This window comes from Drosophila willistoni (genome assembly GCF_018902025.1).
Source record: "Drosophila willistoni isolate 14030-0811.24 chromosome XR unlocalized genomic scaffold, UCI_dwil_1.1 Seg144, whole genome shotgun sequence".
Lineage (NCBI taxonomy): Eukaryota > Metazoa > Arthropoda > Insecta > Diptera > Drosophilidae > Drosophila > Drosophila willistoni.
The window spans coordinates 10,337,163-10,351,485 of NW_025814057.1; the positions used below are offsets into that span (position 1 = coordinate 10,337,163).

The window sequence follows — 14,323 nt, forward strand, 5'->3', positions numbered from 1 at the left end:
ACAGTGTCAACAGGAAAACAGGAAAGCAAAAAAAAAAGTGCAAAACAAGAATATTGATTTGCCTAAAACCAACTGTGCACGTGGGCACAATCATTAAACATTTGTGCTGGTGCCTCTCTCTCTCTCTCTGTCGTTTATCCTTTGTCCAGTTGGCATTAAACCAAAAGAAAAGTCTGGCAAATTTAATTGAAAATGCAATAAAAGCCAATTGTAGTAATCTAACCCATAGTTAACGCATTGTTAATTGCATGGCAGATAACAGCAGGTGGGACGCCAAGTGTTGTTTGTATTTTCTCTGCCTGTTTATCAATTCATGTCAGGAACTTCAACGACAACTAACGACAGCTCTAATCCACAGCTAACTGCCTTAATGACATTTATCCTTTGCTCATGCTGCTGCTGCTGCCGCTGCTGCCATTGGTGGGTGCTTCTGCTAGATGTTGCAACATGTCCGTGACACTTGCAAATTAACTATGCTCGAGCAAATTGCTTTTGGCCAACCCCCCAAAGAGAAATGCTAGACCAAAATGCTTTTCCTAAATTAAGGCCAACAATCAATAACTAGAAGAAGGCAACAAAAAAAAAAGAAGAACTAACTAACTACCCCCTCAAGTCGGTTTGTGTGTATGTAAGTGGAAAAGACGCATTGTAAGCCATTTTGAAAACTTATGTGGCCAAGAACGAGACCACAAAAAAAAAACAAAAAAACACAAGTAAAACGAAAGGAAATTGAATTGCATTTGAAATGCATTTGGGATATGTCGTTTATAGCAGTTTACCTGCCGCTTAAAACCGTTGCCGACATATGTCCCATATATATACACACGATAAGAGGCATGTAGGGATTTATATCCGGCTCAAGGATTTATGGCAGCTTAAAGGATATTTGCTGCAACACTTTGCTGCCAAAGATATTAAGCAGATCGATTTTTGTTAAAACGCTTTATTTATTCAACTTTTGAGGGGAGACTCTCTTAGATTTTAACAATTTCTATATCCTTTAATTTAACTTTACGTACAGTTAGATAAAACATTGAATAAAGAGCAAGACAAACAAATAAAATATTATATATTACTTTGACTTTGCATGAAATACTTCACCAATGATTCTATCTTACCTTTAGAAAGGATTTAAATCGGCGTAAAGCTAGACGAATAGATACTCACAAAATCACGCAAAGTAACTGAGTTACTTTTTACAAACTTTTAAATTCATCAATAATTTCCTCCCTAAAATGATCAATTTTAGCAACCAAAATCGAAATCTTATCTAGATCTACCACTGGTCCATAAGCACATTAGCGCACCTGTCGGTCAATCCTTAAAATTATTCCATACATATTTCGAATCATAATTGAAACACGATTTTGATTTGATAAATGTTCCGATTTTCAATCAGCTTACATACTACGCGATATAAATATTGTAATTTATAGTGTATACTTCTACGTTTTTGGTTTTACTTACTCCATCAACTTGATGGATTAGAAACCCCCAAAACTTAGCCGTCTTTCCAAGAAGAAACTATATTCAATCCTAATGCATATCTTCAACAAAACCACATGAAACCCTTAAATTTGAACGAAGCAGTAAATTACTTTTGAGAATTCATTACAATAAGGTTAACCAATTTGTATGTAATGTAAATAACGACATATGTAAATGCAGGAGCAAAATGCGTACGAAAAGAGGTGCCCCGAAATGTTGTAATGTAATATAAAAATAGAATTTTAGACAAAAATTACTTGTTTTTTTTTTTTGCTCTTTGTCGTGATTTTTGACTCCCACCTCACGTTGTTGGTCGTGTAAACCTCCCCAAAATTCACCCCTGGACATATGTACATACATGTGATATGAGTATATTCTGAAGAAATATATCAAGGGAATTTTTTTTTGTTTTATGAATTTCATCTTCATCTTGGCTCCAATGAATTTTAATGACGAAACCCATGAATTTTCGTCGAAAAATATATATATGTATATGGGACAAGTATCTTGCCTGCCAATCAAATGAATTGAGGTGCATATTTTTAATTATGTCGTATATCGTGTGAGGCTAAGGTGAATATATATATATATATATATGTATACTGTATATAATGTACATATATTAAATACGCCCTTAAGCCAACGATGCGGATAACCATCATTGTAAAATCAGCGAGCCGGAAACGCAGATTCAGATTCATTGCCGTGTGCCGCCTGGTGATGCCGGTAGAGACAAGAGACTGAAAATTGGGTGATGTGGTAAGACGATGAATGTGCCTTTGTCTATGTGTGTACCACTAACACTCACACCCACACACATACACACACTCATCTTGTACGTTGCTAACTTTATTAGGAGCCACCTTCATTCTCTTGAAGTCATCTTTTGTTTCCGTTTCAACTTCAACCGGAAGCTGCAACAAAAAATTTACTCCAAATTCAATTGCTCACCCCGGATTCTACATACACACATATGTACATATGAGTATGTTTCAATGGCATTTTTTCTGTGGCTATGTGAAATATGTCTATGATTTTTTATTGCATTTTCCCCACCGACTCCAACCATTTCCAATTTTCAAGCTCAATTGGTCGAGAGGGGACACACAGGCAGACAGACAGTCAGGCAGTCAGGAATGCCGTCGAAATTCTTTCACACTCCACCCATACACACACAGAGAGTAGAAGTCGAAAAGCCAACCACATTAACAATTTAATGAACCCCCGCCATGAAGATGATGCTTTTGCCACTTGGTTGCCTGTCATCATGGCCATCATCATGCGGATACATGTTGTACCTTTTTGAGGGATATATTCACTATACGATGGGCTTTGTTTCTTCAAAATAATGAGATGAATTGAATTGAATTACTGTCTAATCAAAATGTTATACTAAACAACAATGCTGCAAATATTCCAACAAGAATTTGTGTCATGGATGTTTCCAAAGGGGGTAAAAACCGAAATATTGATTTTTGAAATCATTTTCAACTTTTTTTCTGACGACCATTGAGTGAAACTTGAAAAAACTGCGTGAGTCTTTCGACTCATCCCCCTTAGAAAAAATGTTCTACTTCCGTCCATGATATGTTTGTGTGTGTGTGTAGAGTAGTTGCCCGTTGGCTCAATCTCATCTCGTCTCCTGTCTTTCCTCCTACAAGTCACACTTCAATTAGTCGAAAAATCAAATTGAGATAGAAATTTTCTCCATTAAATCAAATGTGACTCGGATCCCCCTCTGGTTTCTCCACATAATTTGCCTTGATGAACACAATTATGTGCATGATTGGGCCTTGAAGTGGACGGGGGCTTGGATTCTGGAATGGGTTAAGCTACTCTTCTTCTACGATTTGTTTTCAAAATTGCAACCTTATCGGTTTCACATTAAGACCACGCCCACCACGCCACCCCCCATGGCCATTGTTTGAACTGAATGGAATGGAGAAAACCCAATTTACATAGAATAGCTTAACGATTATCGCATCAAGTTGAGTTTGGCCTTATGCCTGCCTGCCTGCCTCTCCCATGGCAAGGCAAAAACTGCGCCAATGGTGTTTTTAATATGCAACAACAAAATGTTCGTGTCCATGTATCCATGAAGATGCAACGTGCTGGCTTCTACTTTCCCTCTCTTATTCTCCGCCCAATCGCCCAACGCCATGGACCATAAACAGCTCACGGACAAACTTAACCCAAAACGAAAAAAATAATACAAAAAAAAAGAGAGGAAGGAAGAGAAAAAAAAAAAAAGTGCACTGGCATAATATCTAGAAGTTGTTGTTGTTTTTTTTTTTTTGTTTTTGTATCCACCACCGCCAACCTTGCTCGTCTCGAGGTTTTTATCCGTTTTGGTGGCAGTTAAAGCTTGGCTTGGCTTGCATCCTGGCCGCAGGCCACTCGCTTTACGTCAGGCCATAAACGTCTCGGTTCTTGCTTTTGGGTTTGGTCTGGTCTGGTCTCAATGCGATAAACTTTAAGTTGATTATGCCAAAATGATTTTTATTTTGTATAAAAAAGAAATATATATACATAGGTATATACTTGAGAATGCAAACTAAAAGATGATTTAGAGAGAGAAGTAGTTAAGGAGACGAGTTTAGTATATAAACTGGGAAGGATTTCAACTAAATTAACTTGATACAGTCCATTCGCTGCGAAATGGTGAGAATTTTGCCCCCTAAAGTATGCCATAAGCAGTTCAAGTACACCTACAAATAAATTTTTAAAGTAAACTTTATTTATAGACAACTTTTCAGGACATTCGTATCGTGTTATCTAGCCAATTGCATACTTTAAGGGCCCCTAGACCCGCCCACGCCATAGTCTCAACTGAGAGAATATTTTGTTTTCTTTTTTTGTTTTACCAGTGTTCACATAAATATATTTTTTATTTTGTTTTCTTTTTTTTTTTAACAGACACATTACTTATTACCATACATCAAATATATATTCATATTTCTAAACCATTTTAGTTTTTTTTTTTTTTCTTTTAAGCCAAAAACAATTTTCTTTTTTTTCTGTCATTCTCTTTTTTGCCATAATCTCTGAGATTTTGTACCAAATATTTTTTGTGTTGTATTCAAGATGAACAAAAAAAAATAGATATATATATATATAATGTGCTAATAGATTTAATATATTTAGAAAAAAAAAATGTATGCATTAATATATTTATTTGCTTTTTTATCTTTTTCCACTTGCATTAAAAGTAATTGTTAACAAAACTCAAGTCAATTTATTCAAATTCGGGAGAGTTGAGAAGCAGAAGAATATTTCGAGAATTGGAAGAGAAGTAGTCAGAAATTTAATTTCCTAAATGACGACGAGTATTTTCGTTTTGAGATGTGATGGGTTGAGTTCAGTTGAGTTGAGTTGGGAGAAAGTTCATTGGAAAGTTGTGTGGAAGAAACAATTACTTTTGGCAAATGCAAATTATCGCTTATAATACTTAGTTATGATGTATGTAGGATGAAAGATTAACTAAAATTAGATCATCGGGATCCATTTTCTTGTCGAGGTGTCATTCGCCAGCTATCCTGGCTAACAGTTCCTCATCGATGCCATCATTTGTGGGCATTGTAGTTGCCGAACTGCTGAGATTCAAGAGTAGATCGGAAGAGCCTCCTGTTGCACTGCTGGCAGCTCCAGTTGCTCCAGTTGTGGTTGCCGATTGTGCTGCTCCCCCACCGGCTGATGATGATGACAAAGATGTTGACGACGACGACGATGTTGATGACGATGATGGCGGTGGTGGTGGTGGTGGTCCCGCTTGGGGAGGCTTCGGTCCCTCCTGTTGTAGCTGTTGCTCTTGCAAAGCACCAAGACCGCCTGGCCCAACATTTGAAGAACAAATGGATCCCGATGTGGTTGCTGCTGTTGATGATGATGACGATGTGGTTGACGTTTGCTCCGTTGTGCTGGGCGTAGTTCGTCCACCAGTTGGACCACTGGAGCCACTGCTGCCGCCAGTGGCGCCGGCGCTGCCGCTTCCACCGCTGGCACGCTGCGACAATTTGGGTATCTGGAATTTATTATGCAATCCTTTGATGAATCCCTCCATGCTGGCGGCCATTGTGGGCGAAGCATATTGGAGTATGGTCATCATATCTGTATGATGATCAAATCGTGGCGGCGGTTGGGACATTGAGCCGGTAAGAGCGGCTGGTGAAACGGCTCCAGAGGACGAGGAGCCGCTGCCACCTCCCATTGAAGACGAGCCACTGGCCTTGCGTTGAGATCCGCTGGCACCAGCGGAGCCACTGGTGGCCAATGCACCCATGCTGGGTCGACGCCTTGGACCACTGTGCTCTGGAAATGAATTGGTGCTGTGACTTTTTGTTAGGGGCACTCCGCCGCTGGTCGTTCCGCCGCTGCTGCTGCTGCCGCCGCCGCCACCGCCAACGGATGAGCTGCCTAGTTTAGTACTAAGATTGCCCGATGAATTGGCCTTCTGAAAGAGATGCTTGCTGGACGACGACGACGATGATGATGATGAAGTCGAGCTACCGCCGCCGCCAGTTCCACTTGTGCCACCACTGACACTGGAGTGAGCCTTCTTCGAGGCTGGACCACTATTCACGCCTGGCTTTAGACCTGTATGCTGTTTCTTGGTGGAGCTTGAGCTGCCGCTGCTGCTCGAAGAGGAACCTCCTCCGCCAGTCGATGAGGTTCCCGAACTGAGGCTCTTCGCCTTGCTGGATCCAATTGAAGAGGCGGATGTGGAGGACATGGAAGAGGTGGTGGAGGATGACGATGTAGAGCTGGTGCTGCCGCCTCCAGAGCCAGAGCTTAGGTTGCTCTTACTGCTGCCAGTTTTATTAATGGTCAATTTGAGACCCTCTTGGCTGCTTGGCTTAACCATATACTCGCTGCTGGAGACACCACCGCCTCCTCCTCCTCCAACCCCTGCCTGCAGGCTGGCTGCATCACTTGATGTGCTAGAGCAACTAGGTGGCACTGTTCCCGGTGGATGTTGTTGCTGTTGCTGATGATGTTGCTGATGCTGCTGCTGCTGCTGCTGAAGTTGCTGCTGCTGCTGAAGATGTTGCTGCTGCTGCTGTTGATGGTGTTGCTGTTGCTGTTGGTGATGTTGCAGCAATGTTGATGCTGCCATTGTTTGGGACGTTAGACCCGCTACTTGGCCCACTGCTGCTGCCACTGCCGCCGCTGCTGCTGCTGCTGCTGATGTGGATGTTGCTAGTGGCGCCGTTGTTCCCGTTCCCGTTGTTGGCATTCCCAGACCCAGGCCCACTGATGATGTTGGTACTCCCATTCCCGCTAGCACTGCTGTTGCCGACACTGTTGATGAGGTTACTCCCGTTGTTCCCGCTGACGATGCCGCCACCGACCCCGGTTGGAGTGTTGTTGTTAAAGCTGCCGTCGACGTCATCAAACTAACCTGACAAAGTAAGCATGTGGTTGGTTGTGTGTATGTGTATGTGCCGCAGTTGTGTGTCGCAATGTGTTTATTGTGTATATGTGTTTTTAAAGGAGTGGGATAGGTTCGTATGGAGGAATGGATATGATGGGTTGTATTTATGTGTGTGTGTGTGTGTGTGTGTGTATTTCGAAGGACAAACAGAAACGAGACAAACAAGAAACGAACCAGAAAATATAGGCAAATTATAACATTGAAAAACAATCAACCAAATAACAAAAATATAAATTCAATCATACAAACGATTCATGCCAAGCCGCCGATCAATTAAATTATATATAATACATATATCAAATGTTATATATATTTATAGAAAAAAAAGCATGTGTATTTTGCGTGTACGTGGGGTAGGAGGGGGGCAGGGCACAAGGTAGTAAGATAAATTTAAAAAATTGTGTAAAAAATAGAAAAGAGAGAGAGAGAGAGAGAGAGAGAGAGAGCAGAAAAATAATAGAGCAAAAACCCGTTAGTAATATGTTAATCAATATTTCTGTAATGATCCTAAGATATCCAATCCAATGATATATCCAAATTCTAGTCGAAAAATCAATGCAACAAAGTGAATATATCTTCGATCGATAACAATTGATCGCGAGGCCTGATCCCTCATCTTCGACTTTATCTACCTACCACCAGTTAAAGCTAATCACCAAGTTCAGTCATAAAAATGTATCTACAATGCGTAAGAGTGGCCAAATCTATACTATTGGAAAACTGGGCCAACAAAACTCAACTCTCCCTTTTCATCTCATCCTTTATTGCTTAGAGATCTTATGAACCGACCAAAACCGCCATATAAACCTTATTCCCAAGTCTTACAGCTACATATGTATATAACAATCCTAGGTTAATTATTAAACGCTTAATAAACTAATTATCACAGACAAATCACAAAAGAACTCTACGGTTCAAGTAAATGTTTATAAAACCCTAGCTAAATGGTGTTTATAAACATATTTCTCAATATTGCTTCAGATGTAGGACAACTAGAGATATAGTAAGACTTTTCACTCAAGTTTTTTGAGACCCAAAACTTAGTAGCTTAAGAGAGCTTTGATTATTTAAGTTAATTTTATCAAAATCCTAATTAATTTATTTGTTTACCGAAAAGCAAACTACCAACTGATAAAGCAATTTTTTGCAAGAATCGAAATGAAAAATTCAGTCTATACAAACTCACAAACTATTCATTAAAACATTTTCAGTAATAACTTTTCACTATGTTCACCTTGTGACAAACAAAGGGTCAAAATTAATAATCAATAAATATATTATTTTGTTTTTACATTAAACAAATTAGAATGGCAATACCTAAAGCCTATAAAGACCCTTTAAAAGCGAATACAATTGTTTTGCTTTGGCCTATAAATTGGTCTATAATTCATTTATTCTTGCTATATAAACGAATATTTTTCCTATAATCTATGATCAAACGACTTTAGCAAGCTATTTCTGCTATAACAATAAAATCAAACACTAAAATTAATTTAGAATATAAAATTCTTTGGGCCCTTTTTCACTTTTAGACCGATGAATAGAATTGATTTGGGATACACTTTTTGATGAGAATTGTATATAACTTTGTATATATGTATTGTAATATGTATTAATATGTACTACATACTATATAGAATATAGAATACTAAATACAGCTGATAATAGATATATATAGAGAATATAAATACCGCTACATAAGCAAATTTTTAAATAACAAATGATAAAAGGAATTTAAATTCAAGTGGACAGCAAATTCTCTAAACTATACGAATCTCAACAACGACAACGAACAACAAATAAAGCGCATCAGCGATAAAAGAAGAAGAAGAATATGTAACATGCAACAAAACAATTAACAATATATATAAAAGGTAGAAAAAAGGACAAGAGCAAAGTTAGACACAGAGTTTTTGCAGCACCATAGAAGATAGGTTTATGTGTGTGTGTGTGTGTGTGGGTCTGTGTGTGTGTGTGTGTATCTTGGTGTGCATGTGTCTGTGTGTGCTGGAGAATAACCCCATAACCAGAAATAAATCAAAAGAATTGTTTTTTTTTTCGTTGGCAGAATAAACGGATGCAAAAAAAGATGCAGATAATCTATGGAACAATAATTACGTTAAATATATTTACAGAAAAAAAAGGAGAAGATTAAAAGTGAAAATATGGAGAGAAGAAAAAAGGATATAGATAGAGTTCGAGTAAGAAAAAGATAGAGATAAGGAGGGAGATAGAGAGGGAGATAGAGAGAGAGAGAGAGAGGGAAATTGAGGGAAAAAAAGAACAAAAAACAAAACACAAAAACAAAGGAAATAATAAAACGTAACTAATAGTAACAATATTTAACTACAGCAGAGAAATTACAATCTTTTGCATTTTTTTTGTTTGTGAAACAAAAAAAAAATTGTTTTTTTTTTTTTGTTGTGTGGTGTTTAAATTAAATACAATTTTTCATTTTGCATTAGTTTTAAAGAATAAAATTTTGTAATTTTTTGTTTTTTTTCTCTTTTTTTTGGTTTTTCTTTTTTTTTTTTTGTTTTTTTAGTCAAAAAGTAAGTAGTAAGTAGTAGGAGTAGATCAACTACGGGTTAGAGTTGTAGGCGGAGGTGGGTGTGGCACTTGTTGTTGTTGTTGTTCTTGTTGTTGTTGTTCTTATAATGAAAACGGACTTACCGCACCTCCCGCCATGCCCTTGCGTAGAGCACCCAACTCCAAAGCAGAAGCTGCTGTTGCTCCTGAGGAGCTAGTTCCCACACCAACGCCTCCTGCTACTGCTCCTGGTCCGCCTGGTCCACCAATTGAACCCGGTGGTGCACCGAAACCGGCAGCCAAATGGGATAGGCTGGCCACCGAGGTTTTTAGTTGTTGTTGTTGTTGCTGCTGCTGCTGGTGTTGTTGCTGCTGTTGTTGTTGTTGCTGCTGCTGTTGTTGTTGTTGCTGCTGTTGCTGAGATGTTTTAAGAGCTGCCACAGCAGCAGCCACACTGGCTGGTGTAACCACATTTGCCGGATTTGTCACCGAGGACGACGACGATGACGCTGTAGCTGATGATGATGATGAGGCAGCCGATGTGGTTGCTGCTGATGATGTGGCCGACACTCCACCACCAGACGATGTTGATTTCTCCTTTTTCAGGGATGAACTCACTGCCGCTGCTGCTGCTGCGGCGGCTGCTGCCTGCTGTTGGCTACTGCTTAACGGAGGCACAGGTGGCGGCGGTGGTGGTGCTGATACACTGGCAAATGAACGTACTAAACTGGAATTACCACCAGAGCCAGTGGAGGTAACCGCTGTAACGCTTGAAGAGCTGCCACTAACTGACGTCGAGCCCGATGAGCCGGAAGATTTGTCACCCTTGGGACTCAAACTGGTGGCCGCTGTGGCAGCACTTTTAAGTGTAGACATACTTGGTTTTCCGGATGATCCATGTTTGGGTGAATGTGTACCAAACGGAGATTTGGGACTATTCGAGGCAGTATTATGCTTGGGACTGCTATATACCGGTGAATGTTTAGGACTTGGTCTTGTGGGTGGTACACCGCTCATTAGGCCACCACCAGCACCACCCGCCTTGGGCGAGGATGAGGGTGACGAAAATTTACGGACAACACCACTCGTTGTGGAGGCATCACCACCAGCAGCTGGTGAATTTTGACGTGAATAGACTTTCTCTGGTGGTCCCATCGGAGAATCATCGCGTTTCTTTTTGCGCTTCTTCTCTTTTTGTGTGTCTGTGGATGACGAGGAGGACGAACCTCCGCCTCCACCACCGCCAGTTGAGGATGATGAAGAGCCACTGCTGCTTGAAGAGGATGATGATGAGCCACTACTACTGCTACTCTCATGTGGCCTTTTGGTGGCCACACTCCCACTGCCAGATGGACCGCCTGAACTGCTGCTGCTGCTGCTCTTCTTTGATGGCTCTTTGCTCGAATCCTTGCCCGTTATGGGTGTAATCGTTATGGTTGTGGGTGCAGCACTCGAGCTGGCTGTGCCACTGCTGCCGCCGCCTCCGACACTCGCCTGGACATTGAGAGGTATAATTTCAATACCTCCTGTACGTTGAACCTCGACACTTGATGGTTGGGCAGATGCTGCTCCTCCTCCCGTTATGGCTCCTACGCTTGGAGTGACGCCTGCCCCTGATGCTGCTGTTGCAGATCCTGATCCTGTCTTGCTTGCATCACCTGGTATGGGTGTTATACTAACACAATGCTTTAGATTTGGTGTCTTATCTTTCCATATATTTTTATATTTATCTGCAATCTCTTGATCACTGGCTTTGACCTGGCCTGAGGAGGAACTACTGCCGGTTGTTGTCGTACTGCCGCTGCCGCCGCCGACGCCACTGCTACTGCTTCCGCCGGTGACCTCAGGATCAGTTTCCCGCTTCAAATTGATCAAGCCGGCAATCGCTGCTGCTGCCGATGTTGAGGCAGCAAAACCATCAACAAGCGAACGCACTTTGGCATCCATTTTCAGATTGTTGACATTGGCGAAGCCACCACTAGGCAGGCTACCATCTGGTAATCCACCACCAGTCGAAGTATCCATGGCAAATTGATTAAAGCTAGTTGTACCGCTTGAACCAATCGCCGCTCCTCCAATTGGGCCACCCAGGCCAGAACCAGCACCAGCACCACCGCCAGCACCGCCTGCACTTGTACCCGTGGCTATGCCACCATGCAGCTTCACCTGATGCTCCTCATCCCAGCACTTGAGCAGCTTGTAAATCACCATGGGTATGGAGATTACTTTACGCACGGTTCTGGTTAGCTTTTGCGACAATTCCTCATAGTCATTGCTCAGGCAATAGACGCTACAGGTGACCTGATTATTCTCCAGCAAGAAATCCACAGTGGCCAGCGATTCTTCATATGGATGTTGGAGTTCCACAGTGATTTGATTAAACGATACAGCAGTCACTTCCAAAATTACAGTGCTGTCCATATCTGTTATTTTTGCACCAGGGCGAAAACAAAAGCGAAACATAAATTTAGACATTATGTGTAGAAACTATTTAAACCAAAATCAACCGATCATAACAAGAATATATAGAAGTATCTGGTTTTTTTCTTAAACTGACCACTAGAAAATAGTTTTACAGGAGATTCGATTAAAGATTTAAAGAGTTTAGGATTGTTCTCTTACGGCCGTTTGTAATTTTGCCCAGAGATTGACAGGTATCACATTCTACTTAGATCTTATGGTTAACTGAGACTGAGACCTCTTAGTTCTGCCCCTGTCTCATCTAATAAAAGGAATTGATGATGAAGGAAAACTTACCATTATATTGCTTCTGCTGCTCGCGCACACAACTGGAGAGGAGGGTATAGAAGAGAGCCTGCTTCTTGAGGAATGCCATAATTTTGGGCACCTGTGCTGGTTCGGTGAAGGGCAGAGAGGACACTAATGTGCCCTGTAACTTGCGATTATCGGTAAAGAAATAGCAATGCGTCTCTTTGGGCAAATTAACATAGAGGCCACGTTGTGTGTTCCTTATGGCCTGCTTGGATGCAGTCTGAACAATGAGGTTAAGCACTGTAGTAGCTGGCCCTTGCGGCGTAGACGTTGACGAGGAGAAGCCAGTTGTGGAAGTGGACGCCGATGTTGATATATTGGCCATGCCATCAACACCGGGCAGACCCAAAGCACGCAATGACTCATAGCAGACGGGCAGGGGTTTATTTAAACGAAGAACATAAGTCGCTGGCATTAGCATGGAATTATTCTGATTGAGTTGGGCGTATGTGGGCACTTCTATACCGGATTGGGCATCTCTTTGAAATGTCACAATTGGCATTATTTGCAGTTTATTAGCCGACGAGCCCTCCAAATTGACGGTGGCACTTAGGCCATGACTACTTTTCATTACCTGATCAATTGTATAATTCAAACTATTAACCTCATTGGTATGGGTGGGAGAAGCTCCTCCTGCTTTGCACTCAGGTAAATGGATGGGCGGGCAGAAATAGGTCAATTTCATGGGATGACCACCACGCCTCTGAAGGACTAAACCCACTGACGATTGATTCATTATCTCATAGCTATCATCGCCTTTATGATTTTGCATTTGATACAGATTATAGATATCCGTCTCCATGGCCTGCAAGGCCACAAATGCTTTCTTCTTCACCTTCGGTTCGGCATTCAGTTGATAGATAGAGGAGAGCCCCTCCAGTTGGACAGTGAAATCAGCAAAATCGCCCGATTTAAGGCAATTGACCAATTCACTGGATTGCTGCTCAATTTTACACTCATGATGCACTTTGACATCCGATAGATTGCCACTGGAATCTAAGAGTATCTCCACATAGAACATATCGGTGGATATAAATAAAAGCTGCTGATCCTCCATGAATTTGAGGCCCAACTGACGTGACAAACTCTCCAGACGCTCAACCAGGCCATGACGGGATGTTACCTTAATATAATGCTGCAGTTTATCCAAAGCCGCTTGCAAAGTGGCCTTGCACAGCGGATCGAGAGGGTAGTGCTTCTCAATGAAATACATTCGCACCGATTTTTTGATTTCTTCATAGGATTTTGGTTTACTGCGATATTTCGCCCGCAATTTCTCCATCATGGTCTCTTGCTGGATCTGCTTGTTCTTCTCCTCAATGCTGGGTATGTGACTGCCAAAGCCACCTGGCATCATTTTCAAAAAACAACAAAAATCATAGTATGAAAAAAATTAGTCTTTTCTTTCCTTTTATATTCACGTTTCCTCTTCCTCTTCTCTTTTTTTGCCAGACTTACCCGCCCCAGCCGTCGATCCAGACGGGCCCTTGGCATTGTTACCACTCATTTGAGTTTTCCACTTTTCTGCTTTAGTTTTCTTGTCTTCGTGTCGATTAGAATGCGTATCTCTTCACCAACTCGAATTGCGAGTTCCGTTTTGATCTGAAATTGCGCGTTTCCACTCAGATCAAAATTTTCAGAACACGGCAAAAAATTTTCCGACTTGAAAAAACAAAAAAAAACTTAACAGAATGCCAAGACTCACGCCGATGCGGCTGTTAACATTGACTCATGCCGAATCTGTTGAATAACAGATATTCTTAAATTACGCCGATAATCTATCGATAAGTGTATCGCGATAACACATGCATTTTAAAAAAAGTTTTCGTTATAAGATAATACTGTTAAAATATATATACGTATATCTAGTGAAAGCTGTATATATGTAAGTACATATATATAATATACACTCGCACAAGAAGCAAACGCCTTGTAATCTATACAATCGCATGCAGTCGCAAGCTAATCTAACAAATGAAGAGGGACTTCAAAGTACAATGCTGGCACGATCAGTCATATAATGCATAGTATATAGCATGACTCACATAACGATAAATCTATAGCTTTGTGTTTTAAAAGACCTTAATAAAAATCAAATAAAGA

At 40.9% G+C, this 14,323-nt stretch overlaps 1 protein-coding gene across 1 annotated transcript; it reads right to left on the reverse strand.

Moving 5' to 3' along the window:
- Positions 1 to 4,628: 4,628 nt before the first annotated feature.
- On the reverse strand, positions 4,629 to 13,915 carry LOC6638997 (mediator of RNA polymerase II transcription subunit 1). Its single transcript, XM_023181747.2, has 5 exons — positions 13,679 to 13,915; positions 12,206 to 13,567; positions 9,854 to 11,871; positions 9,593 to 9,772; positions 4,629 to 6,886 (listed from the first exon to the last, which is right to left on the reverse strand). Exons 1-5 carry the CDS (start codon positions 13,725 to 13,727, stop codon positions 5,009 to 5,011), a joined length of 5,487 nt encoding a protein of 1,828 aa, XP_023037515.1. The 5' UTR covers positions 13,728 to 13,915; the 3' UTR covers positions 4,629 to 5,008.
- Between the last annotated feature and the right edge of the window lie 408 nt (positions 13,916 to 14,323).